At 35.2% G+C, this 26,452-nt stretch overlaps 1 protein-coding gene and 1 long non-coding RNA gene across 13 annotated transcripts; one reads left to right on the top strand and one right to left on the bottom strand.

Moving 5' to 3' along the window:
• The first annotated feature begins 2,963 nt into the window (after window positions 1-2,963).
• On the top strand, window positions 2,964-3,660 carry LOC136223150 (histone H3.3a-like). Its single transcript, XM_066011003.1, has 4 exons — window positions 2,964-3,035; window positions 3,178-3,263; window positions 3,350-3,440; window positions 3,529-3,660. Exons 1-4 carry the CDS (start codon window positions 2,964-2,966, stop codon window positions 3,649-3,651), a joined length of 372 nt encoding a protein of 123 aa, XP_065867075.1. The 3' UTR covers window positions 3,652-3,660.
• A 2,680-nt stretch (window positions 3,661-6,340) lies between these two features.
• Window positions 6,341-11,081, bottom strand: LOC136221918 (uncharacterized). Of its 12 annotated transcripts, none has more exons than XR_010685380.1 (7): window positions 10,725-11,081; window positions 10,447-10,544; window positions 9,457-9,707; window positions 8,461-9,347; window positions 8,286-8,369; window positions 7,352-7,456; window positions 6,341-6,739 (listed from the first exon to the last, which is right to left on the bottom strand). It is a non-coding gene; the product is annotated as an uncharacterized lncRNA (long non-coding RNA). The 12 variants fall into 12 exon arrangements; XR_010685382.1 differs by lacking the exon at window positions 6,341-6,739 and having other exon boundaries at window positions 7,338-7,456; window positions 8,461-8,559; window positions 9,209-9,347; XR_010685387.1 differs by lacking the exon at window positions 6,341-6,739 and having other exon boundaries at window positions 7,338-7,456; window positions 8,461-8,534; window positions 9,209-9,347.
• Window positions 11,082-26,452: the final 15,371 nt, after the last annotated feature.

Below are 26,452 nucleotides of genomic sequence, written 5' to 3'. Positions count from 1 at the left end.
AAAAAATAGATAGAAGTAATAGAATATAATTGTAATTAAGAATTAGACTTGTATAGGGAGTCTTAATCCTATTCCATATCGGAGTCTGCTAGGGTTAGAGTATGCTTGGCTGAACCTCTCTTGTATAAATACGTGTGTAATGTTCAATATCCAATATATCGAGATAATATATTTCCCCCAATATCTGTTGTCCATGACTCGTTACCGGCTCTTCTCCTTACTTCGACTGTGACTTTTCCACTGATCTCACCAGTGTCTAAAGTGTCTCCTCGGCCGATTCATCAAAGACTGTCTGCCCCTGCTACAACTGCAAGTTTTGATGTGTCAATATCCCCTATTAAAAAATTAGACATTCACTCACCCGGTTCTGCTTTTTCTGGCACTGAATAGAACCCAACAATTGAAACACCGAGGTCTCCACGAACACCACTGGTACCTCTTTGAGTTGCTGACTCTCAGCCTTTGGTCGTAGTCCGTTACCCTCAGTAGGTTTACAAGCTGATTTGGGTTCCTCATTGGCTTCGGATCAATCTATGCAATCAGCTACTCCGTCTCCTACTGTGTCAGCTTCACCCATTTTTTATGCTTTGTGGTATCATAACCAACGCTTGGTTACTCGTTCTCAGGTTGGAACATTCAAACCTAAGATATTGACTGTTGCAGCCTCCACCTAACCGTTTACCTACCTGCAGGCACCTAAGATTCCTGAATGGAGACATGCAATGGTTGAGGAGTATAATGCCCTTATGAAGAATGACACTTGGGAACTTGTTCCACTTCCACCAGGTGCTAATTTAATTGATAATCGTTGGTTGTTCAAACTCAAAACAAAGGCAGATGGTACAATTGATCGATACAAAGCACGTTTCGTTGCAAAAGGTTATCATCGACGACCAGGTATTGATTGTACTGAAACGTTTAGTCCGGTTGTCAAACCAACGACTATTCGACTTATACTTTCTTTGGCAGTTTCATTTATATGGACTGTGTTGCAATTGGATGTTTTAAATGCCTTTCTGCATGGTGATTTGCATGAGGATGTGTATATGGTGCAACCCCCAGGGTTTGTTGACCCTTCTCAACCGAATAGTGTTTGCAAACTTCGGAAGTCATTGTATGGTTTAAAATAGTCCCCTCGTATGTGGCATGAAAAACTGACTTCTAAGTTGCTCATATTCGGATTCTGTAGTTCCAAAATGGATAGTTCGTTGTACTTCTACACTAAAGATACAGTGCGGATAAATTGCTTAATTTATGTGGATGATTTATTGATTACGCGTAATTCACCTCCTATTATGCGCAAGCTTGTTCGTTTCCTACAAGGAAATTTTTCTATTCGAGATCTTGGGTCGGTTCATTATTTCTTGGGTATTGAAGTTATGAGTTTCCCGAGTGGTCTTTTTCTTTTGCGGTCAAAGTATTGTCAGGCCATTATTGCCAAAGCTCTGATGTCTACGTCCAAACCTGTATCAAGTCCTACCAATCCGGCCGAAAAGTTGCAATTGGAAGATAGTCCGTGTTTTGATGATCCTACATTATTTGAGAGTATTGTCGGCAGTTTACAATATCTCACGTTTACTCGGCCCGATATACTACTTCTTTTAATAGGTTAATGTTTCTTTTATGTTTGTGTTCCTTTATTGTTTCCATCCACTTCTTGTTTATTGATTATTTATTTTTAGTATTATTTCTGGTAATATTTTTACTATTATTTTTACAACATTGAATGTTTATTAAGTCTAAAATTATATTATTACAGGTACCGATGGGACTGCAGTTGATATTTCAGATTCATCAAGTTCAGAAAAAATAGTTGAAATAATTAAGCCGTATATTGAATCATATCTCGACGTCATAGGGGATTGTAACTGCAGGTTCCGTGTTCTGACGAACCGAGTATTCAGCGATAAAATTCTAAAGTGAAAAATAAATAAAAAGTCTAAAGATAAAATTCACACATAAAGTAGTAGAGGTAGAGCCCTAAAAAACAGTGTGGATAATATCCAAAAAATGGATACCAACTTTTCCTAACTCTAATGGTTGAAGATTTTTTTTTTAAAATGAAAAATTATAGAATGTTCCTATGTCATGCATTAGAAATGCTCTAAACTTTTTGGTTAGGCTAAAGAAGTTGAGTCCATTAAAAATAGTTTCCTATTATTGACATTATATCTATTTGGCTACCTAAATTAAAGTTTTAAAATCAATTAGAACTTTAAACTATTAAAATCATAAATCTAACTAAACAAAAATCATAAATTGAATCTCCGTCCTATACTAAAATCAGAAATTGAGACTATTTGGTATAGATTGTAATAATCTCTGTATTGGTCCAAAATGAGTTTGAGAAAGAGAGTGTGAAACTATTCAACCAAATGAGATTCGATAAGGCCTCAATTGATGATTTTTGTTTAGAATACGAACTCAATCGATAATTTTTGCTAAGTTCAGGGACCCAATTGATGATTTTGATAGTTTAATATCTTAATTGATAGAGAAACCTTAGTTTGAGGAGCGAAATGAGTACTGTACCCCTACTATTTTATCTTATGTCAAATAAATTAATTTTTTACAAAAGATAAAATATTAAAAAAACAGAGTCAATTCTGGTCCGGTTGGACCTTTAGATCATGGATTAGTCCCAATTTTTGTTGGATTTTGCATTTTAAAAAATCCAATAGATTTGGACCGGACGTCTGTCTAGTTCCTGGTTCGAGAGATCCGATTGGCTAATCTGGACAGTCTCAGAACACAACACGGGCATTTGGATGCGAATTAAAAAAAAAAAAAATCAGTCACCTACTCGCTGATTTGCCAACAAGTCCTACAACGTTCCTCTATCGTCTCTCTCTCTATAAAGCCCCCCATTTTACTTTTCCATTTTTATAATTCCTTACTTTGTTTGATATCGCAACTTCAGAAATTGCAGTCTCTGTTCTTTCTCTTCTTATTTTGAAAGTGAAATGGCTCGTACTAAGCAAACTGCTCGTAAATGCACTGGTGGAAACGCTCCCAGGAAGCAACTAGCAGCAAAAGTATGTGTTAGATTAGATGCTTAATTGGAGTTGGGAATGGAAATGATTTGTTTAGAGATCTGTTTCATTGCGGTTTTTTTGGCTGAGTTTAGGATTTATGTTTCAATACATGTATACTTCTCTATTTATCAATTTCATATAGGCTGCTAGGTTATCGGCTACTCCAACTACTATTGGAGGACGAGTCAAGAGACCACATCCTTACCGTCCTGGGACCGCGGCTCTCCGGTATGGGATCCCGTAACTTCAATTCTATTATTCTGTTGTAATTAATCCCTATCTGATGGAATCTTTTTGTTTGATGAATTTATCAGAGAAATCAGAAAGTATCAAAAGAGCACTGATCTTTTGATCCGTAAAATGCCATTTCAGAGGCTTGTTCGTGAAATTGCTCAACATTACAAAGTCAGTAATACAATTTTGTTATGAATTGTTAATAACTTGGGGGAAAGGAAGCCTGTTGGTGATGAATATTTTTGTTGATTTATGGCAGAATGATTTGAAGTTCCAGAGCCATGCGGTGCTTGCACTTCAGGAGACTGCGGAGGCTTACTTGGTTGGTGTGTTTGAGGATACTAATCTCTGTGCTATTCATGCGAAGCACGATAATGCCTAAGGACGTCCAACTTGCCAGGCGGATCCGTAGTGAACGTCTCTAGGTTTTCTTTGTGTTTGGTGTTTTGGTTAAGCAGCAGAGACAGTTTAGCCCATTGGTTTTATGTTTTTTAGAATTTGTGTTTCTGTTGCATAAAAGTTAAAATGTAATTTATGCAAAATGTATATTGTTTGTGTTGTATAAAAGTTTAAATGTAATTTCCACAAAATGTATATTGTTGGCGTTGCATAAAAGTTACAATGTAATTTTTATATTGCTTAGGTGTTTCCACCTATTTTTAATTGATTTCCGACGTAATATAATTTTTTAATTTTGTTTTTCCAATTTTCACGTATATGCAATGGAAATGTCAAGATTCATGATTCCAACTTGTGATCATTAAGCGTAAAATTCCAATTTGTGATCATTAAGGGTAAAATTGTTCTTAATTGCCAATGTTATAACCAATAGGAAGTTTTGGACGTATTTAGTTCAACCTGGGTGATGGAGGAGGAATAGACTAGAAAAAATATCAATAATGGACTATTGTGATGAAATGGATAAAGAATGTTGGACTTAGGAAATAATGTGCAAGTAAAGCAAAATTTGTTGTTTCATTTTATTACACTTGAATATATTATTAGTAAGTCAACTAGTCCAAACGCGCACGTGATATATAATGTCGATGAATTATTTTTGAGTTTAATAGTTCAATATATTATAATTATAAATTTTCTTATATTTTAAAGAATAAGATTTAGATTATTGATTTTCTTTAAATAACCATTAAACTTATTATACACATACTTATCATGCATTGTTATTGTATAATTATTATATAATAGAAATATTTTTAGTTTTTTTTTAATATATATTTTGTAAGACAACTTTCGATTTTTTTTATTGGATAAACTATAATAATTCGTGGCTCGTGTTCAGGTCCCGATCAGACCCCCTCGGACACCTAACATCATCTCGGTAAAATGGATAAACCATAATAATTCCTGGCTGTAAGCAGACCTATTGTACCATTTTGTGGCTTACTACTTCTTCCAGCCCTTCATACAATGTTGAAAATGGCTGCAAACAGACCTATTGCACCACATTTCTTGCTTTTATCTCCATTGATTATTAGAGTTGAGATGCTTATCATCCACTTCAACTTCTTTCCCATCAGACCTGTCAGGAAGAGTTGACAAAAACCAAATAAATTCAGCTACATCTAACTCATAATTACAGCTAAAAATAGCCCTTATGAGTAGAACTCAAATACATACAGATTATGTAGATGCAAATTGCAATATATTATGTATTTATGGGGTGAAATGTTTTGATGAATACAGGATTCAAGGATTTAAAATGTCCAAAAGAAACATATATTATTTAAAAATGAATTCGATGGCTCTCTAGTAGCCAAAAATAGATAGCAAGCACCAAAAACTGTTGCAGCATCCATTAACAAAAGAATCAATCAAGCATAGCAAACTAAAACAACTACCAGTAACAAAATTGAAAATTTAAAGAAATAACATTTTATACAATTAGAATCACACCAATATCACGTTGACAACCATAGAAAAAAGAATAGTCATGTATCGGATAAGCTGCCGATAAGCCTTCTAAAAGACTTATCAATTTCAATAGAATTCCTAGTAAAGTGGCAGTGACCCTATAATGGACCTATAATTTTTTGAAAAAAAACTATAAATAACATATAGAAAATAAGAATGGAATTAAAAAGGAAAAAACAAAAAGTCTTATTTTATTTGTATGTTATTTTCTATCAAACTATTGTGCTTGTGTTTGTTTGGTCCAATGTTTCAATTTTTATTTTCTCCTTTAATCTATTTTAAATTCTATTGTTTGATCCAAAAAGTAAAAAATTAAGGCTCAGTGCAGCAAAATGAGAAGTGGTCAATTAGATGCTTGACTCTCTTTCAAAGGCAAGTAATTTTGTTTTTTTATTTACCTTAACAAGGCATTAGTCAACTAAACAACAATAGGTACATCTCCATCTCAGAAATCCAATTTTTCAATCATCTCTACAACTACCGAAACTTCCTGATATATAATCAGGAATAATTTCCTTTATTGGCAATGAATTACCAAACATAAAAATCAAATTGTATATCAACTAAACTACATTTTTTAGATATACAGTTTAGAGTCCTGCAGAAACAACAATTAGATCATTATAAAGTTTAGACTCAAGTTACTTATCATCCTCAGTGTGGAATGGGATGGTTTTGGCCGAAAACCTTATGCAATCCAGTGTTAGAATATCCTTTTTTTGTTCTTCTCAGAAGAGCCAGGAAGATCTGTTGATACAATCACATCTTAACATTAATTTTCTTCCTCTTTCTTCATTACAGTTGTTTTTTCCATTGGAATTTTGTCAATGGAAGAATATTGATGGACTCACCATCTGAAATTATTGAATGCTTCACTGGAACTATGGGAAGTTGTACACGGTTAGGACATACAAGATTACTTTGAGGGGATTTGGTTGGGTGATTACAAAAGAAGAAAGAAAGGAGTGGAAGATAGTTGAGGAGGTTGAGTTGATTTATACAAAATTTTGGAAAGTAGTTGATCCAGACTATTGAAGTAGCACTAGTCCAAGCAGCTTAAATGTTCTTCATATCCACATACTAAGATAGTTTAATAGTCCTTTCATATAGTAAAATGTTCTACAACAGTTGGCCTTCTAAGTAAACAAAACAAGACTGGGCAAATGGAAATAAGAGGCTAGCAAGAAGATCGAATCAGTGGTTTGCCAAACTCCATCATTCAGCATATCCTCTCCTTTTTGCCTTCAACCAAACAAGGTATTCAGACTGGAATTATATCAGAACTGTGGCTGAATTAATGGACTCAAGTCCCATTTATCATCTCCGATTCCACTGGTATGTCTTATGAAAACTTCTTTAAATTCATTGACAAAACATCAACTTCCTAGCCCACATCTTCCTTGTCAGTCATTTTCACCGTGTACATTATGCAATAAGTGCTACAATTTAATTTTTTCTTTCTTTCTATTTCTGAAGATCCCCTGAAGAGCTCATATGTTGACATGGATTTTCTTCATGTTTTTTCAATGTCATTTTTCCTGCACAAAATTAATTAAGTTAAAAATCACGTGTTTTCGAGATGGATTTGGATTTTGTACTATCATTCTAGATCGGGTCAAATTTTTTCACTCTCTCTCTCTATTCATATTTCTCCATTGGTTTTGATTAAAAAAAAATCTCAATAGCTCACTACAAGAAAATCGACAGTTAGGGACTGTAATTTCAGTCGCAATTCGACCCCTAAATCCGTTTACTGACCGATTTTAATGAATTAACGACGGAATCATTTCAGTCAGTAACTAGCTGGTTGGTAACATGTTCCTGACCAATTTGTTTATTTGGTCGCGAAGTTTACGACCGACAATTTTTAGTCGTTAAGGAAGTCGCTAATTACCGACAAATAATTCAGTCGGTAAACTTAAAAACCGACGGAAGTGACGTATTGACGACCAAATATTCCGTCGTAAACCGATGGCCTTTTCTTATTTTAATATTATTTAATTTACACAAAAACAGAAATTTCATTTTGGATGGAAGAGAGTTCCTTTCTAATGGAGAAAATAACTAAAACATAAATGTCTAATGCATAATAAAACATTGAAAAATTACACATGGGAACAAAATCTGAGTTGTGCAAAATTGTAAAATACCACATGACCAATAGTTGGAGTCTAATTCTTCTTCATGCCCAATAACATCGTTGAGCTCTCAAATTCTACATGAAACTTCAAACATACCAAAAAGGATATGGCCACCTGCGAAAAGCAAGTAATTAACAAATTAATGTTTCTTTTAATCAAAAGGAAGGATCTCCATTATTGATTAATTGATATAGGAGAAAAACATTCATAAATTATAATCAAAAGCTAGGATCTCCCTTATTGATATAGGAGAAAAACTTAAACTAAGGCATCAATATATGAACACATGAAAATGCCAAAACTAGTTAAAATTAAATTAAATGAAGGAACATGCTTAAATTGGCTAAGTGCTGTAAATATGACCAATAAGTTAATAGTTAATCATGTAACTAAGTTGCATAGTCGAATACTAGAGGGAGGATTAATTAGAACATAACAACATATATGGTAATGGTTCACATCTAGAAGACATAAGTTAAAAACAAATATGTCAAGGCTGTGAGGCATGCACCATAAATTGATTCTGCATATTAGTTGAGAAAAGCACATAGATATCATCATTCTATGTTAAGCAACAAGTATGGAGTCCTAACTCTTGTATGAAGTTTTAAAGACCATGAGATCAATTGAAAACAATCAAATATGGATAGAAAAAGTACATAGAACAAGCACATTCGAATCAACACTATAGCAAATCAAGAGCAATAAAATCAACATCAAATATTGATAGAGTAAAAGCCAGGTAATTTTAACAGTATAGTTTAATACAACAGTAGAACCAATATAAATGATATCGTCAAATACCAAATCAAACAATATTAGAGTAGTGGAAAACTAGAATTAGATCAAATTTAAAGACCACAGAATTTCAGAATAAAAAGGGGAGTCACATTGTATCTTTAAAAGATGTGTTAATGCAGTCTACTAATATAATGGTTCTTACCAATTCTGAAGGCACAATGCACCGCATAAGGTTCTTCCCCGTGAGTAAGTCGCACATAACAATGCCAAACAAGTACACATCAATCTAAACATTGAAAAGATCATGGTAAAATACATATATAGAGCATGTTAATGATGCCATAGAAAATTAAATATTTTTTGTTTAGAAATTTTACCCTCTATGTTACCATGTGACTTTTTCCACTCAAAAGTTCAGGTGCGATCCAGGGCAAAGTTCCACGAACCCTACCTGACACCAAGATCCATTGTTTAACCTTCATAAGACCAAATCATCAATCTATTTGTTAATGTAGATTTATTTCCGACAAGCCCTTGAACTTAGCATCATTATTGCTTTACAGATTACAGAAAAATGTAGAACATATATGCAGTCTTTTGATTGAGCAAACCTTGCAAATACTAAAAGCAGAACATTTTATTCTACTTCATTACACAGCTCTGTACCTTGCAAACAAGCCGTTGTGGATCTCTCCATAACTTAAATCAAAGCCTACTTCTAGAAATTAGCAATCTATAGCAACAAATAAACGGAACAACTATTGCCGAGTCACCCCATTAACATCAGATGGTTCATAATAATAGCAAAAACAATATAATATCCAATTAACAAATTATTTTACCAGTGCAACTATAAATCTGTAATAGCTGAGAGTCACCCCATTAAGTATAGTGAGATATTATTGACTGTCTAAAAAAGAAAATCCCTGTACAATTACCAATAAATTGCATCTGCTCAAGTAGGATACACATAAAATCCTAGTGTAAGTAAATTACGTGAGAATCCTGGATGGATCTTCTTGATAGATTTCCATAACTTCGAAGATCCTCAACTAAAAGAAGATAAAGATCTAGAAGCCTGTTTCATTATAAGAAAAATAATAATTGAAGTAAACATAAACAGACCCGATCAATTCCAACTCTTGACAGTAATCTACATCCAGCAATTCAATTGCAGAGGGAGCACCCAAAGCATGCTTCTTAACTTGGCGATCCCACTCATTTATCAAGCACACAGCCATGTTATTCTGTTACTTCCAGCTGTCTTCCATATTTAGAGTACATTGACATACATGATTAATAAAAAATAATGGAGATCAAAATTTATTTCTAGATAGTAGAGTTTTAAACGTAGAAATGACTAAGAAAGTTACCTGCATATAATCCGGGCTTCCCCTATTTAAACAGAGACAGAACAGAACATGTTAAATTCATAAATTTACCATATTATTTGCACTCGATAAAAATTATATAGTACGAAGTTAAATGCTAGAGACATAAGGTAGATCACATACCACCAGCATCACCTTGAAACCCTTCAATCAGAAAATATCCTAAAGTTGCAAATAAATTGGTCTTATGCACTCCACCACAAACTCCCTTAAGAACCTTTATTTTATGACCGCTTTTCAAGGGTAAATATTAAAAAAGGAAAGAAGAAGCAAAAGAGGCATTCAAGAATTAGTTAGTAATCAAAGAGAAATCTTGTAGAAGCTACAAGCTAGTACCATACACTAAATTTATATTTTTCCAGACTGCATATGAACACTAACAATACCAGCCATGTAATGACAAGCTTCATATAATCATAATCATCAGTCTACGTAAAAAAATCTTTCACCCCCAAAGAAAACATTTGAGCCTCTGTTAACACTGTTGTTTAGTTATAGTAAGCTAGTATTACATGCCTGCAAACAAACCAATACAGGACAGAAAGTACAGAACAAAGAACTAGAAAAGTAATGGCAATGCCAACTTCCAAGCCTCGTGAAAGATTGTTATGTTATCAATGATAGGCATAAATGTCTACAAAATCCTAGGTCATTTGCTGAATCTATGTGCTTCAATTTTAAAGGTTCATATTTATTTCCCAATTTTCAGTACAGACCTACGAAAAGCATCTATGGAAGAAAGTAAGCTCAAATGTTATCCAACTAGGGTTGTATTTCAAATTTATCCTTTATTTCCTATTATACATATAAAGTTAAATAGCAAATTAGATTTCCAAATAAAGTTAACTAGCAAACATAAGAGTTGACCAATTGTTCTATTCGAAGATTAATACTAGCCAAGTAAACCATATTTACTACATAAATAGATGCAACTCTAACATTTCCTCTTCTTAAACATTTGAAAAATTATACCTTCTTATTGAAAAGCTTCCATTCCAACATCACTGCTGCTCCTTGGAGGCTTCGTCCCCATTTTAAACTAATGTGATTTAGGAAACAGAATCCTGCTTCTTGGAAAAAGGATCCCCACAAGACCCCATAAGAAAGCAGGAAGAACCCATAAAACAAAGACAAAGATTCAGCTGGTATCAATTTATGCATGACAAAAAAATTGTTGGAAGAAGTTGCATCTATAGTGGGCAACAGAACAAACATCTTCACGCATTAATTTCATTGGAAATGAAAAATACCTCAGATCTGAAGACGAAACCCTTGTTTCTCCTTCTCTATCCAGAGTTTTGTCTGCCTCACCTTCATTCACTGTGGTTCATTTTGTCTCTCCATCACTCGCCGGAGTTGGGGTTGCTTCTCCTTCATTGCCATCGTCAATCGCAGCTCCCTCCCTTTGAGTCTGCATCCTCCTCGTTTTTCATAGCAAAAGATAGAAATTGAACGACAGAGAGGAGAATGGCAGAGAGCATGGTCGCCGGAGTTCCAGTGAAACGAGAAGGGAAGGAGGAAATTTGGGGGAAAATGGAGAAAAGAGAGAAAGGGGGGAGAGAGAGCGAAGAGGCGAGGGGAATAGATACCGTCAATTTTAGGGTTTGTTAACTTGATTTTACTTTTTCTTTTTTCTTTTCTTTTTTCTACTCTAATGACCAAATAATTAGTCTTTAAATCCAGCAGACAGTCGTAATGTCAGGGTTAAACTTGGCATTCGGGTTTAACGACTGAAATAGGGGTTAAAGACTTACAGCAGTAGTTAATTTAGTACTGAATGATATTCAGTCCTTAAATTCAGTCAGTAACTCCTCATTTTCTTGTAGTGGCTATATCCTTACATATCTCTATCTCTCTTTAAGTAAGAATACAAATTTAAACAATCTTGTTTGGAACCTAAATGATCTACTCAGACAGACATTCTACCATATTGCAACTACTTTGCTCCAAATTCAACAAGGCATTATATGTATAAACTCAATGGGGCAGTTCAAAGTAAAAAAGAAAAAGCCATACTTAGATATTAAAAGTTCCACCTTTGGCCAGATCAGAAAAATAAACTAAAAATCAGTTTTGAATCTTGGAAAAGGAGAGGCAAAGAGAGTATACATACTTTTTGTGGAAAAGCACAGGCAGAACAACGGCTCTTCTGTAAATGAAAGCAATAGTTCATTTGATGACTGAGATAGAGAATTCGTTCATTTGATGACTGAAGATCAGTGTAATTGACTTAGATGAAGAATAAAAGAGATTTTCTAAATAAACAAGACAGTGTTGGTGGAGAGTTGTTGCATGTATATGAGATTGGGAGGCTAGGGTTTCTTTTCATAAATCATTTTGTTTATATATGAGATTTGGGTGGGTATTGTGGTAATTAACTTTTATATGCCGGAGTTTCTGTATAGGAAAATTTTGGTTTATATATTTTTTAAATTTAAGAATAACATTTTTATTTAATTTAATAAATTTTTATATATTTCCTTAATCAACATTTAGATTTAATAGGCTTTTACATATTCCCTTCACAAACATTTTTATTCAGTAAAGTGTCCGCGTTATATATAAAATCGTTAAATACAATTCAACAAAACTACAATTGATATTTTGTTCTTTATTATGTACCAATTATATATCAGTTGATTCTAAAAAAAAATTATAATTTTTCTGATTTAATAATAGAATTAAAGATTAATATTTATAAACTGTGTGAAATATTAGAATTTTTTTGTCCAACTCGTTTTTTTTTTTTGCCCAAATCGTATGTTTGTGAAATATTTGATTTTTTTCTCCAGCTTGTATATTTATTTTATTTGTTTTCACGTCATAATATGTTTGTGATTTGTTACTGATGGCTAATAAAATGAAACATATGTAAATTGTAGATGATAAGAATTCATGATACAGAAAACAATTTGATAGATTATTTCTCAAATTGAATAAATTGCCAATATTAAGTGTAAAAATCTATATTTTAGACAACTAATTTATAAACTATAGTAATTTGACATAATTTCAATTATTACTTGACATTATTATAGATAATTTTGAAGATTGAATATAAATTTTTACATTATTATATATAATTTTGAAGATTGAATATAATTTCAATTATTACTTGACATTATTATAGATAATTTCTAATCCACATTTTCTAACAATTATTAACTAGGCTTGAAATTACATTGTTTGCTTTAAAACTGCATTGTTTTGTATGTGGGGAACAAAAGTGTTTTCCGTGATGATCATGAGTGGTGAGCATGGTACGGCTCGGTCTAAAAATCGACCCGAACCAAATTGGACCAAACCAAATTACATGTATTTTTTAAGAGCCGACTGAACCGAATTATTTTGGTCGGTTCGGTTTGGTTCATGTTTGGACCGAACAGAACACATACATGATTTATTTTTTTTAAGATTTTTTATTGTAAGATAAGAACATTTAATACTTTAACATCATAAAAATCCATTATATACTTGTAAAAAAATTAAAATTAGCATTATTTATTTATAATCATAAAAATCCATTATATACTTGTAAAAAAATTAAAATTAGCATTATTTATTTATAATACAAAACCCATTATAATTAGCACTATGTAGTTGCATTCTAAATAAAAATAAGGATAATACAATGAGTTGAAAATAAATAAATAAACAGATGAATATAATACTCCATTAAAGGTTTATTAAGAAGTTTAACTTTTATATAGTTTGAAGACAGAAAACTTAGAATTATTTAGTTGGATAATAGAAAAACTATACAGAACCAATTGTAATACAATTTATACATATACATATACAAAAACCAAAAATAAAAACGTAAGAAACAGAAGAAGAGAGATTTGTTTAATTTTTGTTATATGTATTTAGTTAATTAATTTAAAGTCCTAAAAATATATATTTTATTTTGGTCCGGTTTTGTTCGGTTTTAAACCGAACTGAACCAAAGGGACCGAAAACCAAACTATCATAAAAATTAGGACCGAACTAAACCAAAATACAATTCGGTTCGGTTTGGTCCGAATTTTGTTCGGTTCTGCTCACCCCTCCTCATGAACCTAAATTTGTATCTTATCTCATAATATTATAGTTGTTAATACATTGGTTTTATTAGTTGTTTAAATTTTAAAAAATTTTATAAAGATATATGACAAAAAAAATTTATAAAAAATATTTTTAATTTTTGTTCAAAAAATAATTTTAACTAAATTTACTTTTTTTATATTTTTTATGAATTATATATTTATTTTTTTATATTTTTTATCTTAAATTTTTTTTTGACAAATTTTTTTTTAATTATTTTTTATTATTTTTTTTAAAGTTGTACGCAATGCACTCACATTAAACAAAGGAAAATTACATTAAAAAAAAGTAAAACCCCTAACCCACCCCACCTAATATTTATTTTTACTTATTTTAAAATGATTATTTTCTTTTTTTTTGTTAGAAAATGATTATTTTCTTTTTAAAATAAAAATATTATCCATTTTCTTTCATTTATTTATTTCAGCAATTTCATCGTTTTTTTTTTATTTTAATGGTTGAACTGATTGATTTTCATTCTTATATTTATAGGTAATTAATTTATTAATACAGACACATATGTATGTATATAAATTATTGTTAAAAACACAACTCTTGTTAATTACCTCATTTTTTATATCATTCATTTTGTCGAACCGAAACAAACAAACAAACCAACAAAAAAGGAAATTCAAAGTAATTCCATTCCTTTCTCATTATTTTCCTTTTTTATTTCATTCCGTAACTCTGTGCAAACTAATGGCCCCATGATTTTTTTTATAGAGTCAATTGGCCAATTTAAATAAGTTGAGGAGTAACAATAATTTTTGGGACATGTATTAAGCTTAAATTAATTGCGGAAAAACCCAAACCCAAAAAGGGCTTCTAGATTGTTTAGTTGATCAATGGGCTTGCTTGAAATGCCTAAAGATCCAAATTTTACATCGGTGCCAACGGATGGCCCCATGAGTATTTTTTATAGTCAATTGGCCAATTTAAATAAGGGTCAAATACATGAATATCGTAATTAACTACAAAATTACAAATAAGTTATATCATCAAACTTAATTCTTAATATGTCATTATTTTCAATCTATTATGATTCTATACAATAAATAAGTCGAGGGGTAACAATAATTTTTGGGACATGTATTAAGCTTAAATTAATTGTGAGAAAAAGGTGAATTCAAAAAGGGTCATTAGATTGTTTACCTGAGCAATGGGCTTGCTTGAAATGTCTAAAGGTGCAGAATTTCCTCTATATTTCATGCGACTTCTTCAACTCTAGCCTCAACAGGGATCTTATTCCCTTGCTGTCTAGGGTTACTTTTTTTCAAGCATATAATAAGCATAGAAAGAGAGAGAGAGGCTTTGGTTAGATCTCACGCATCAAAACCCATTTAGATTTTATGGTGAAGGAGGGGAGAATTCCGCCACTCTCTTTGCTTGAAGAGTAAGGCTTTGGCATCTCTAATTCATTTTTCATTTACCTGGTAGCTTGCCCTTTTTTATTTCGGTATTCCAAGTTGAGGGATCTTCCAGTTTTACCACTTGAAATGAACCCATATTTTCAGGTTTGTTTAATTTTGATTTGCATAGGTTGATTGTGTCAGAAAAAAAAAAACATGATTTCTACCTAATTTCTTCAAACCAGAAAACTGTATTTGGGATAATAGTAAAGGAATTGTGCAAAACTTATTTGATAAATAACAGCTTATATTTGAGAATGGGTGCAGGAAAAATAATGATGAAGAGACAGAAGTCAATATCTTCGGAAGTAAACAATGATATTCTAGTGATTGCAGAATGTGGCGAAAAGGATTACTACTAACACGAGGTTGCAAGTGAGTAGTTCGTTTTATTTTGTTTCGAATAGTTGGCTATATTGAAAGGTTTTTTGTGTTTCCTGATAAGTTTACAACCCTAAATTTATATATATACTAGCATTTTTAAATTTATACATATTAGTGTATAAAAAATTTATTATTTATTTATTATTTTTTTGGTTCATTTTTTTTATTACTTAATATATTATTTCTGGTGACCTTTTAGCCTCTTAATCAGGGGTTAAGTGGTCCATATTTGAATTTGCTCATAAGTAAGTTCATAAGAACAATATAACATTCTTAATATTCCTGATGCCAATGTGTTTAAAGGATCCATAATATATTCAACCTTGTTGTTTTATAAATTTTAAAAAGCAAACAGGCTAACAACCAATTAAAAAAAAAGCAGTCGTTGCCTTGTTATGTATATAGGCATTCCATTTTCATGCCTGATAATCCCTTTTTAAAGGTCATCCTACGACCTTCTCATGTATATAGGGGACTTGTGAGCCCTTAAACTGGATGATATAAAGTTCTCAATAGATTCCTAGTTTTTTCTTGCAGCACATCCAAAGTAGCTTTGCTTAGAAGTATTTGACAACATTCTCATAATTCATCACACTTGATCTTGATGAAAGAAAACACTAGTCTTTCAGGTGTATTTGTGGGAATTGGAGAGCTAAATTGTGCAAGGGATGGTCATAATTTGTGTGACGAAACAAATTGGAGGAAGGAGATCTTTCTGTCTTTTTGCTGGGCTCTGCTACAGCAACCATTATGCAACTTCAATTGTTGACTTTCACCGTGGATGTGGAAATTGTGTTTCTGAACTCTGTCTCAGTTGTTGTCAAGAAATTTGTGAAGGAAGCTTTCAAAGTCATGCTGCAATGGATTTTGAATATACAAACCCTGGCTATGATTACATGCCTGGTGGAGTCATTGTTTCGATTGGGATTGAGATTGAGATCATTGTTATACTCATCATTCTCATTGAGATCTTCTTCGTCTTCATCATGTGTTTGCAATGCCTCTGCATATGTTCTAGTCTTACAACTTTGATGTCATATGATCTAGGTAAAACATCTCTATAAATCCAGAGATGTGTATGTGTATATATGATTCATGATAATTGCAAGCTCAAACCTTGTCTAGTCTTCTAGCATGCCTGCAATGTTTTACTGCAGCTAGACAAAGGTCGGACCTTTTTACATCCGAGAAAATCAGAAAATCTGAATCTTTGATTGACAGTTATATTAGCATTGTGTTACACGTGGGGATTGAAGATAACCATAAAAGAATGGAATCAACAGGAAAGGAGCAATATCTGAGAAAAGTTTTCCATGATGGCCAGCAATTCTAGGGGTGACGTTTCATGGGTATTAAGAAATGGAACACTAAGGATATGATACGGGGCATCTTTCCCTAAGATCGGGTCCGGACGAGGGATGTCGGAGGAAGAATCAAGCACGAGCAACAAGCGAGTAGGGAGGCAAAAACTGTGCCACACAATAAGTGGGGCACGCTCCGCGTGGTTTATTACACGCTCCGCGTACTTGAGGGTTTGATCCAAAGAGAAGTCCAGGAGGTCATCTATGCAGGGCTTGGATCGGGCACGCTCCGCGTAGAGTTAAAACACGCTCCGCGTGTAAGAAGAAATGATCCAGAGAAGAGTTCAGCAGCCAAGGCACGCCTGTTAGGCATGAAATTGACTAAGTTTAACTTGATATTTTTAAAGGATTTGGGTGTTATTTATGCTATATTGCAAAGAATAAGGACTGATTAGTGTCTTTATGCAGATAAGTAAAGATAAATGCTAAACTCACTGGAAACAGTTTGTTTCGCTACGGCCAAAGAGGAGTGGATCCTCTATTATGTCCAGCGGTCAAACGCCAGATTATCCAATGACGGACAGCGACAGATCAGAGGTGGCAAAGGCAGATGTTGAAACACCTTTCCATATGATTTTGATTTGACAAAATTATTTAAGTAAAATTAAATATATTCTAAACACACTAAATTTAAGTGCTTTGATTTATTACACTAATGTGTTTGTTCAATGTTGAGTTAAATTGTTTATAAGACATAAAGACTAAAAGGATTAAAAGCCCAATACGGAAGTCAAAGCCCAAGTTAAACAGATCAAGAACACTCGGTCCGTGTGTGCAAAACGCTGTCGTTATGAACAAAACGCAACTCAGCAAGAGAAGGATCTAGAAGACCTTCGTTGAACAACTTCGGAATGAAGCTGCTGAGTTGAATCGACAAAGAGTACAAGACAACAGCTGAGCAAGAACAACTTCCAGACAAAGTGTTTCCACTTTGGGTAAAGTTCAGAAGACACAGGACGCTGTCTAGTTGACCTTACCATAAATGGAGAGACATTCTGCCGAACTCACTAAAAGCTGACCGAGGACAGAAGATACTCAAATCTGATTGGCCGAGAGATCTGAGCAAGACTGAGTGACAACGACAGGAAGCCGTTTCCCTCCAACGGTTATTTCGAAATTCGAAATGACTGATGCCTCAGACGTCTCTATAAATAGAGCCATTCAGTTGCTTCATTCAAGACAGAACTTGATCAAGCCATTACGCTGACCAAAATTCTACTCAAAGTTCTGTGAGAAAAAGCAAGCAAATACTTACACCAAATTCTATATCTTTCGTGGAAAAGTCTAGAGTGATTATTCAATCATCTAAGGTGTCTTAGCAATTGTTGTTTAGGACAAATCTTTATCATTTCTAGAGATTAGAAAGGAGAGGCCGAGTACTCGGTTATAGTACTCAGCGAGAGATTAGGAGTGAGTAGAGGTATAGAGGAAGGTACTCTTGTTATACTCAGCTTCTAAGTTCTAAAAGGTTTGATGCTCTACCGTTAAAGAGCTCAGTAGAGAATTCGAAAGCTCAGAAAGTGTTCCGGGGACAGGACGTAGGCTTAGAGGCCGAACCTGGATAAATCTGCTGAGTAACATCTTTCTAACTTTAAACTCCTTAATATATATATTGCTTGCTTAAACAAAACTGAACAAGTAAAGAGGTCACGCTGAGTTGTGTTGCATTAAGTATCTGAGTTCAGGAATAGACTCAAGTGATATCTCCTGACTCAAAGAAAGAAGCTGACTTAGTCACCAGTTGACTAAGCTAGTGTCTTAATTTACTCAGCGCGTTGTGTCATCCTTTTTCAAAGAAAAAGAAGTCAGCCTTAACGTAATAAAATTTTAAATAGTTCCTAACCCCCCCCCCCCTTGGAACTAACTTGTTTCGTTATAAGGGACCAACAAGTGGTATCAAAGCTTAAAAGCTCACTGAGAAAGGTTTAACTACCTTGAGCTGATCCCCACTATGGCTGAAAACAGCACTCAGTTTCTCCCAGGAAACCAGACAACTCAGATCTTACATGAGGGGCTGTCCATTACTCGGCCTCCCCTATTCTTCGGGTCTAACTACACCTTCTGGAAGAATAGGATGAAAAACTTTATTCAGGCAACAAATATGAGTGCATGGCTTTCAATAGTCCAAGGCCCATTTGTTCCTGTTGAGGTTGTGGCTGGCCAAACAGTTGTCAAAGCTGAGGCCAAATGGACAGAGGATGATCTCAAGAAGCTACAAAATCACGCTTCGACTATAAACATGCTTCACTGTGCGCTTGATGCTGCAGAATATAATAAGATATCAGGTTGTGAGTCAGCGCAAGAGATCTGGAAGAAGCTGGAGGTCACCTACGAAGGAACCAACAAAGTAAAGGAGTCCAAGGTGAACCAGCAGATGAGACTATACGAGCTGTTCGAAATGAACGATGATGAGGGAATCTCTGACATGAATGCTAGGTTTACAAACATCATCAACGATCTCAAGAGACTTGGGAAGATCTTCACTGAGGAAGAACAAGTCAAGAAGATTCTTAGGAGTCTTCCTAAAAACTGGCAAGCAAAGAAGACTGCTGTTGAGGAAGCTTAAGACTTAACCACCTATAAATATGATGAACTCATCGGCTCACTGCTGACCCATGAGATCTCAATGAAGAATTTCGAGGTAAAGGAAAAGTCTGAAGACAAGAAGCAAAAATCTCTTGTCATGAAAGCTGACTCCACTGATGGGAGCTCAACAGATGATGAGGAGATGGCTATGTTCACCAGGAAGATGAAAAAGTTGTTCAGAAAGAATGACAAATATTCTAAGAAGCCTTACAGAAAGTTTGATAAGTATAAAGCTGAGTCCAGCGATAGCAAATACAAGAAGGACAACTCAAAGCCCATTACATGCTTTGAATGTCATCAAACTGGCCATATCAAGTCAAACTGCCCCACGCTGAGGAAAGAAAGGAAGAACGGCAAAAAGGCAATGGTGGCAACGTGGAGCGACAGTGATGAGTCTTCATCATCAGAAGCTGATGACGAACTTGCTGAGCCGTGCATCTCTGAGCATGCTGACCCCTCCATTGCATTTGATGACGATGAGCAATCAAATGAGGTAATATCACTACCCCAGCTCAGAAATGAAATGGTTAATGCCCTGAGTGATCTTTACACACTTGTCAAAAAGTGTAATAAGAAAGTTAGAGCACTCAGCAGGCGCTGTGACGAGGTTGAAGAGGTCAAGCTGAGTGACCTCAGATTCCTTCTTCAGGACAACTCAACTTTGCATGATAACATGAAGATCATACATAAGTCTGTCTCTGAAGTCCGATCAGATTCTAAGAAACTGAGAAAGGACGTCACAACTATCCAGAACCAACTAAAGGTTCCAAACAAAAGAAATATTCCTCTGAATACTCAGTACCGAGGTATTGGTCAGCAGAGATGGAATCCTCAGCGGAAAGTCCAGTGTGACTTCTGTGGGAAGAAAGGACACACCACAAAGGTGTGCTGGCACGCTCAGCACTAGGGTGCTGACCAGTCAGTGAGAAATCCTAAACGGAAGGTTAGTTGTGACTTCTGTGCAAAGAATGGCCATAATGTTTAAGTATGTCGCCATAAAATAAAATATGATGCTTTACCTGTTGAACCTAACAAGCTAGGACCCAAAAAGAATTGGGTACCTAAGAGTAACTAGTTATATTGCAGGTAAGCCTGAGATGTGCTGTGAAGTCAAAGATGTGGTATATTAACAGCGCATGCTCGAGGCATATGACTGGTGATGAAACTCAGTTCATCACATTTGAGCGTAAACGAGGAGGAAGCGTAAGTTTTGGAGACAACAAAAAGGGTAAGATAGTAGGGTCGGGAACCGTTGGAGGTAATCCTACTATTGAGTCAGTCTCCCTAGTCAACGGACTCAAATATAACTTACTCAGCGTAGCTCAGCTATGTGACAATGGGAGAAAAGTTATATTTGATGACACTGGATGTAAAATATACGAGGGTAAAACTAATGAGTTAATTTTAACTGCCCCTCGCATTGATAATGTGTTCATGCTGAACTTGAAGAAAAAGTTTTCAAAAATTGTATGCTTAGTTTCAAAGGAAGAAAATTCCTGGCTATGGCACAGGAGACTTGGTCATGTAAGCATGGACCTCCTGGCCAAATTAGCAAGAAAGCAATTGGTTGAGGGACTGCCAGAACTTAAATTTGAAAAAGATCAACTATGCTACGCTTGCCAAGCTGGAAAACAAACCAAACAATCTTTTCATAGTAAAAATATTGTCTCAACTAAGCGTCCGTTAGAGTTACTACACTTGGATCTCTTCGGTCCAGTCCAGCCGCTGAGTCTGGGTGGAAGAAAATTTTCCTTAGTCATTGTAGATGACTTCTCTCGGTACACTTGGGTCATCTTGCTGAGTAGCAAGGATGAGACCTTTGAGACATTTTCAAATTTGGTTAGAAAACTTGAAAATGATAAAGACCTAAAATTGGCTCACATCCGAAGTGATAATGGTGGAGAATTCAAAAATCAACAGTTTGTTGAATTCTGTGAAGCTAGCGGCATTGACCATAATTTTTCTGCTCCTAGGACACCTCAACAAAATGGGGTTGTTGAGAGGAAGAACAGAACCTTGGTTGAAATAGCCAGGACAATGCTGAGTGAGCATAGGCTTCCAAAGTACTTTTGGGGAGAAGCTGTTAACACAGCGTGCTATATTCTTAATAGGGCTCTTGTTAGACCTATATTAAAGAAAACCCCCTACGAACTTTGGAAAGGACGAAAGCCCAACATTGGATACTTTCGTGCCTTTGGCTGTAAATGTTTTATTTTAAACACCAAAGATAGCCTAGCTAAGTTTGACTCAAAAGCTGATGAAGCTATCTTTTTAGGCTACTCAACAAACAACAAAGCATACAGAGTTTTCAATAAACGAACTCAAGTTTTAGAAGAGTCAGTACATGTTGAGTTCGATGAAACTAACCCTACAGGAAGATATCTGCCGCTGACCGAGGATGATCCACACTCAGTACCCGCTGATCAAGATACAGTCGCTGAGTCATTCCCTCAAGGGCTGACCAAAGGTAAAAGTGAACCTCAAATTGTTTTCACTGACCAGTCTACACCTGCAGAGATTGTTGAAACACAGACAGCACAAGACATCAATCTACCAAAGGAGATAAGAATACCAAGAGGACACTCGGAGAGTGCTATTCTTGATGCCGCTGAGAATACCCTGATGATAAGAAACCAACTCAGGAGATACTTCAGCAACGTAGCCTTTGTCTCAGTTCAGGAACCAAAGAACTTTGCTGATGCTGAGGAAGATGAATTCTGGATGAGCGCAATGCAAGAGGAACTTGACCAATTCAGAAGAAACGATGTATGGGAGTTAGTACCACATCCAAAGAGTCAGAAGACCATTGGAACAAGATGGGTCTTTCGCAACAAGCTGGATGAGCAAGGAAATGTAGTCAGGAACAAATCAAGGCTTGTAGCTCAGGGCTACAGTCAGTAAGAAGGTATTAGAATTTTATGCGCTTATGCAAGTTATATGAACTTTAAACTGTTTCAAATGGATGTTAAGAGTGCATTCCTTAATGGAGTTATAAACGAGGAAGTTTATGTCAATCAACCTCCAGGGTTTGAAGATCCTAAATTCCCAATCCACGTTTATAAACTCAAAAAGGCTCTGTACGGCCTCAACCAAGCACCACGTGCTTGGTATGAGAGGTTGACCAGTTTCCTGCTAACTAGAAACTATGTCAGAGGCAAAGCTGATACAACCTTATTCATTAAGAGAAAGGGTAAAGATACCCTGCTGGCTCAAATATATGTGGATGATATTATTTTCGGTGCTACTAATGAGTCAATGTGCAAGGAATTTAGCAAGCAAATGCAGACTGAGTTTGAAATGTCAATGATGGGAGAACTCAACTTCTTCCTTGGACTTCAAATCAAACAAGGGAAAAATGGCATCTTCATCAGTCAAGCCAAATATGCCAATGAGATATTGAAGAAATATGATCTTGAAAATTGCAAGCCAATATCTACTCCTATGGGCACTGACACTCTCCTCTGCGCTGACGAGAATGGTAAGTCGGTAGACAGCAAATTGTATCGAGGTATGATAGGCTCTCTACTTTACTTAATAGCAAGTAGACCGGATATTCAGTTCTCAGTATGCTACTGTGCTAGATATCAATCTAACCCTAAGGAATCTCATTACATAGCTGTAAAAAGAATCCTTAGATATTTGCAAAGCTCAGTGAACGCAGGTTTATGGTACCCCAACACTCATTGTTTCACACTCGTTGGATACACTGACGCTGACTATGGACGAGACAAGCTTGAACGAAAAAGCACCTCTGGAGGATGTCACTTCTTAGGAAGCTGTCTTGTATCCTGGTTCAGCAAGAAGCAGGCGTCAGTAGCCTTGTCTACCACTGAAGCTGAGTACATTGCTGTTGGACACTGTGTTGCTCAAGTCCTATGGATTAAGCAACAGCTTGAAGACTATGGTGTTCAAACAAAGACAATTGAGGTCAAATGCGACAACAAGAGTGCAATTGATTTATCAAAGAACCCAATTCAACACAGCAGGATGAAGCATGTCAGCATAAGACATCACTTCATTAGAGACCATGTACTCAAGGGTGAGATAAAGCTGACCTATGTCCCAACGGATGAGCAGCTTACGGATATCTTCACAAAGCCACTGGCTCGTGAACAGTTCAACACACTGAGAGAAGCCATTGGTATGTTTAATCCTCTTCAGTAAATTCCAGCTCTTAATATAGATTCATGCTGAGTGAATTAACATGCTGAATGATCTATTATTTGCTGAGTAAATAGATGTATGTTGAGTGATTAATGCTAAATGAATCAATATCACATACTGAGCAAACATTGGCACCGAGTAGTTATCTCAAACTGAGAAATCATCCGTTTGTATAAAACTGACCACTCAGAATATAAAACGCTTAGTATTCTAAACGCTGAGTATTCTAAACGCTGAGTATAAGAACCGTTGCATTTAATGATAGAGCACGTGAATAGCCACCTAGGATGACGTATGCGCCGAATGTGTCATAAAAGCCAGGATCATTATCGGTTGACAATCCCAAGGCAAAACTGACACATGGATTCGATAAGATCCACTTTTCACCGCTATAAATAATGGGCAAATCCCCATTTTTATCACTTTACACTTACCGAATTCTCAGGCATAAGCATTCTCTCTCTAAAAACTCTCAAGACTTCCAAACCCTTCTCTGAAACTATGACTAAGATTTCAGTGAACATCTCCGGTGCCGGTCACCCTAAGACCAGTTCTGATGAACCTTCTAAGCATACTACTCTGCCTGAAACGACTAAGGCCACTACACCAAGCAAAGGCAAAGCTGGCCAAGCTACCTCCTCTAAAGAAAAGCCGACCAAAGTCAGAACCTACACTAAAGTCTTCGAAGACGTTAGAGAGTGGAAGATAGACTTCTCAAGATGGTTCTCTGAGGCTTTTGTAACAACCGAGCAACCATTCTGTGAATGGATATCGAAGAATGGATGGACGGAGCTGTTCTCTATCAGATATCCAACTTACCCTGACCTAGTAAGGGAATTCTACCACAATCTGCGGGTTGCTGACGATAACCAGGACTACCTAGTAACCGTGGTAAAGGAGAAAACAATCTTTATCAACCCTACCTACCTTGCCAATTTGCTGAAATTGAAGAATGAGGGAACAAATCTGAGGAGAACTGGTGATGATGAAGGAACTGTGTAACCCCCTCATTTGGATCACATGATATCTCACACAATATCAGTCATAGACATGTTTTCAATTCTCAATCATATAAACTTCAATCTCATATAAATTGACATAAGAGAAAGCATTTATAATTTACATTACACGTTTAAGTCATTATCCTACACAGAGGATTTACAAAACAAAAGTACATTCACAAGACTCCAAAATGCCTAGATGAGAATGGACTGACACTGCTGGTGCGACCTTAAGCAAGAAGAACTCCACCTAACCTGTAAAATCTGTTGGCAAGGGGTGAGCTGCCTACTCAATAAACATATTACACATATATGTATATACAAGTAATGTAAAGAGCACAAACCAAAATAGGTCATCAGTACCAAGTTAGAATTTATTCATTTAGAATAGTAATACTGATTTTAGAAAGGCCTTGCTATACTTAGACAATATATATAAAATGGTCCTTGGGCCCAATCTGTATTCCGGCTCACTAAATTCGGAATACAATCATCTGTGCTACGGAGGAGTTACACTCACTCACGTACTCATATATCTCAACACATGTGCTTCCGGCTCACAATATTCAGATAGCACTCTCAACTTGGACCATTTCACATATCCATCTAAGCAAGCTCATATTCATTTATAATCCAACCATTATTCAGTTCCAGTATGTGCACAAGGCTTAACATGCCGTATTTACGCATAACACTGCAACATACTCAATCATAACACTTTCTTATCAATCATGACATATCATAAACACTCAACACATTATCCACATCATTCACATCAGATTCAACCACATCTCACACTCAACAAGTCACAAGGCACAATACATTCATACACATATATAAGCAATATGCTTACCGTCGCACTTGGTTCGATCTATTCAACACGATCGGGTGTGCGTTCAATTGCACCTTGCCCTCCTAATGTCACATAACATTGATACAATTAGACTTAACATAAACTTAATGAAAATAGAAACTAAGGAATGCTATATGATTTACAAGACACTAATGCCACAAAGTTCATGCAATCTAATCCTTTTGTCTTAGATCATCACATGACCTACTTGCACACATTCTGCCATAACTTTCTCTATATTAATCCAAATGCCCTGATTCTTGAACCTACTGAAACTAGACATATATGGGTATAACATATCCAAAATTCACTTTAATATCACTTCTACACCATATATGGCATGCAAAATGATTCGGTCCTGTTCCCAACCAAGAAACAGACTATTCAGATTTGCATCTACCATAATTCACTCAACCTAGCTCACACTAAATACAATGGATTGCCAAATCCTTTTACAGACATATACTTCAAGTATTTAGGAACACTTTTGTATAAAGAAACTTTCTCCAATTCGGACTTTAAGATCCTCAAAATGCTACATCAACATGGCTGCCTCACATGACATTCAATTTCGAGGCAGTCATGATCCATCTAGGTTTTCTTCCTCTATATATGGAATTAAAGTCCCATATTTTACAGAGGGTTTCATAACATATATAGGAACATATGTGATTCTTTATGTATCTTCAAATTCGAACAATATCAATATGAAAAATAGGCTCCAAAATGACTGAAAGCAGTACCCTAGATTTCTGTTTAGGGCACTTGATACATATCTTTCATTTGGACAGCCTATCATCATAGTTCCGTCATCTTCCACAGAAATATCAGGTCTTTTACCTTGTTGTACATGATCTCGCATTTTCTGTAAATAAGGATCATGCCATTGTGCTTCTTGGATCCTTTCTTTCAAATATGGTTTTACTCGTAGTGTAGCCATCAAACCTGTTACTTCATTTACTTCTAACTGCACATCCATGGCTCGCATCTCGACTAGTGAATTCAAACTATAATTCTTCATACTAGCCACAATATCAACACTCTTTCTACTCAAAGCATCTGCAACCACATTAGCTTTTCCTGGATGGTAATCTATTGTACAATCATAATCTTTTAATAGCTCAATCCATCTCCTTT

The sequence above is a fragment of the Euphorbia lathyris genome, chromosome 3 (genome assembly GCF_963576675.1).
Source record: "Euphorbia lathyris chromosome 3, ddEupLath1.1, whole genome shotgun sequence".
NCBI classification, from domain to species: domain Eukaryota; kingdom Viridiplantae; phylum Streptophyta; class Magnoliopsida; order Malpighiales; family Euphorbiaceae; genus Euphorbia; species Euphorbia lathyris.
The sequence above is the reverse complement of the archived record's forward strand: the minus strand, read 5'-3'. Positions and strand labels throughout refer to the sequence as shown.

Coding starts and splice junctions, on each gene's coding strand:
- LOC136223150 (XM_066011003.1), top strand. CDS start 2,964: ATGGCTCGTACTAAGCAAACTGCTCGTAAATGCACTGGTGGAAACGCT. Junction 3,036..3,177: donor GGAAGCAACTAGCAGCAAAA/GTATGTGTTAGA, acceptor AATTTCATATAG/GCTGCTAGGTTATCGGCTAC. Junction 3,441..3,528: donor AAATTGCTCAACATTACAAA/GTCAGTAATACA, acceptor GATTTATGGCAG/AATGATTTGAAGTTCCAGAG.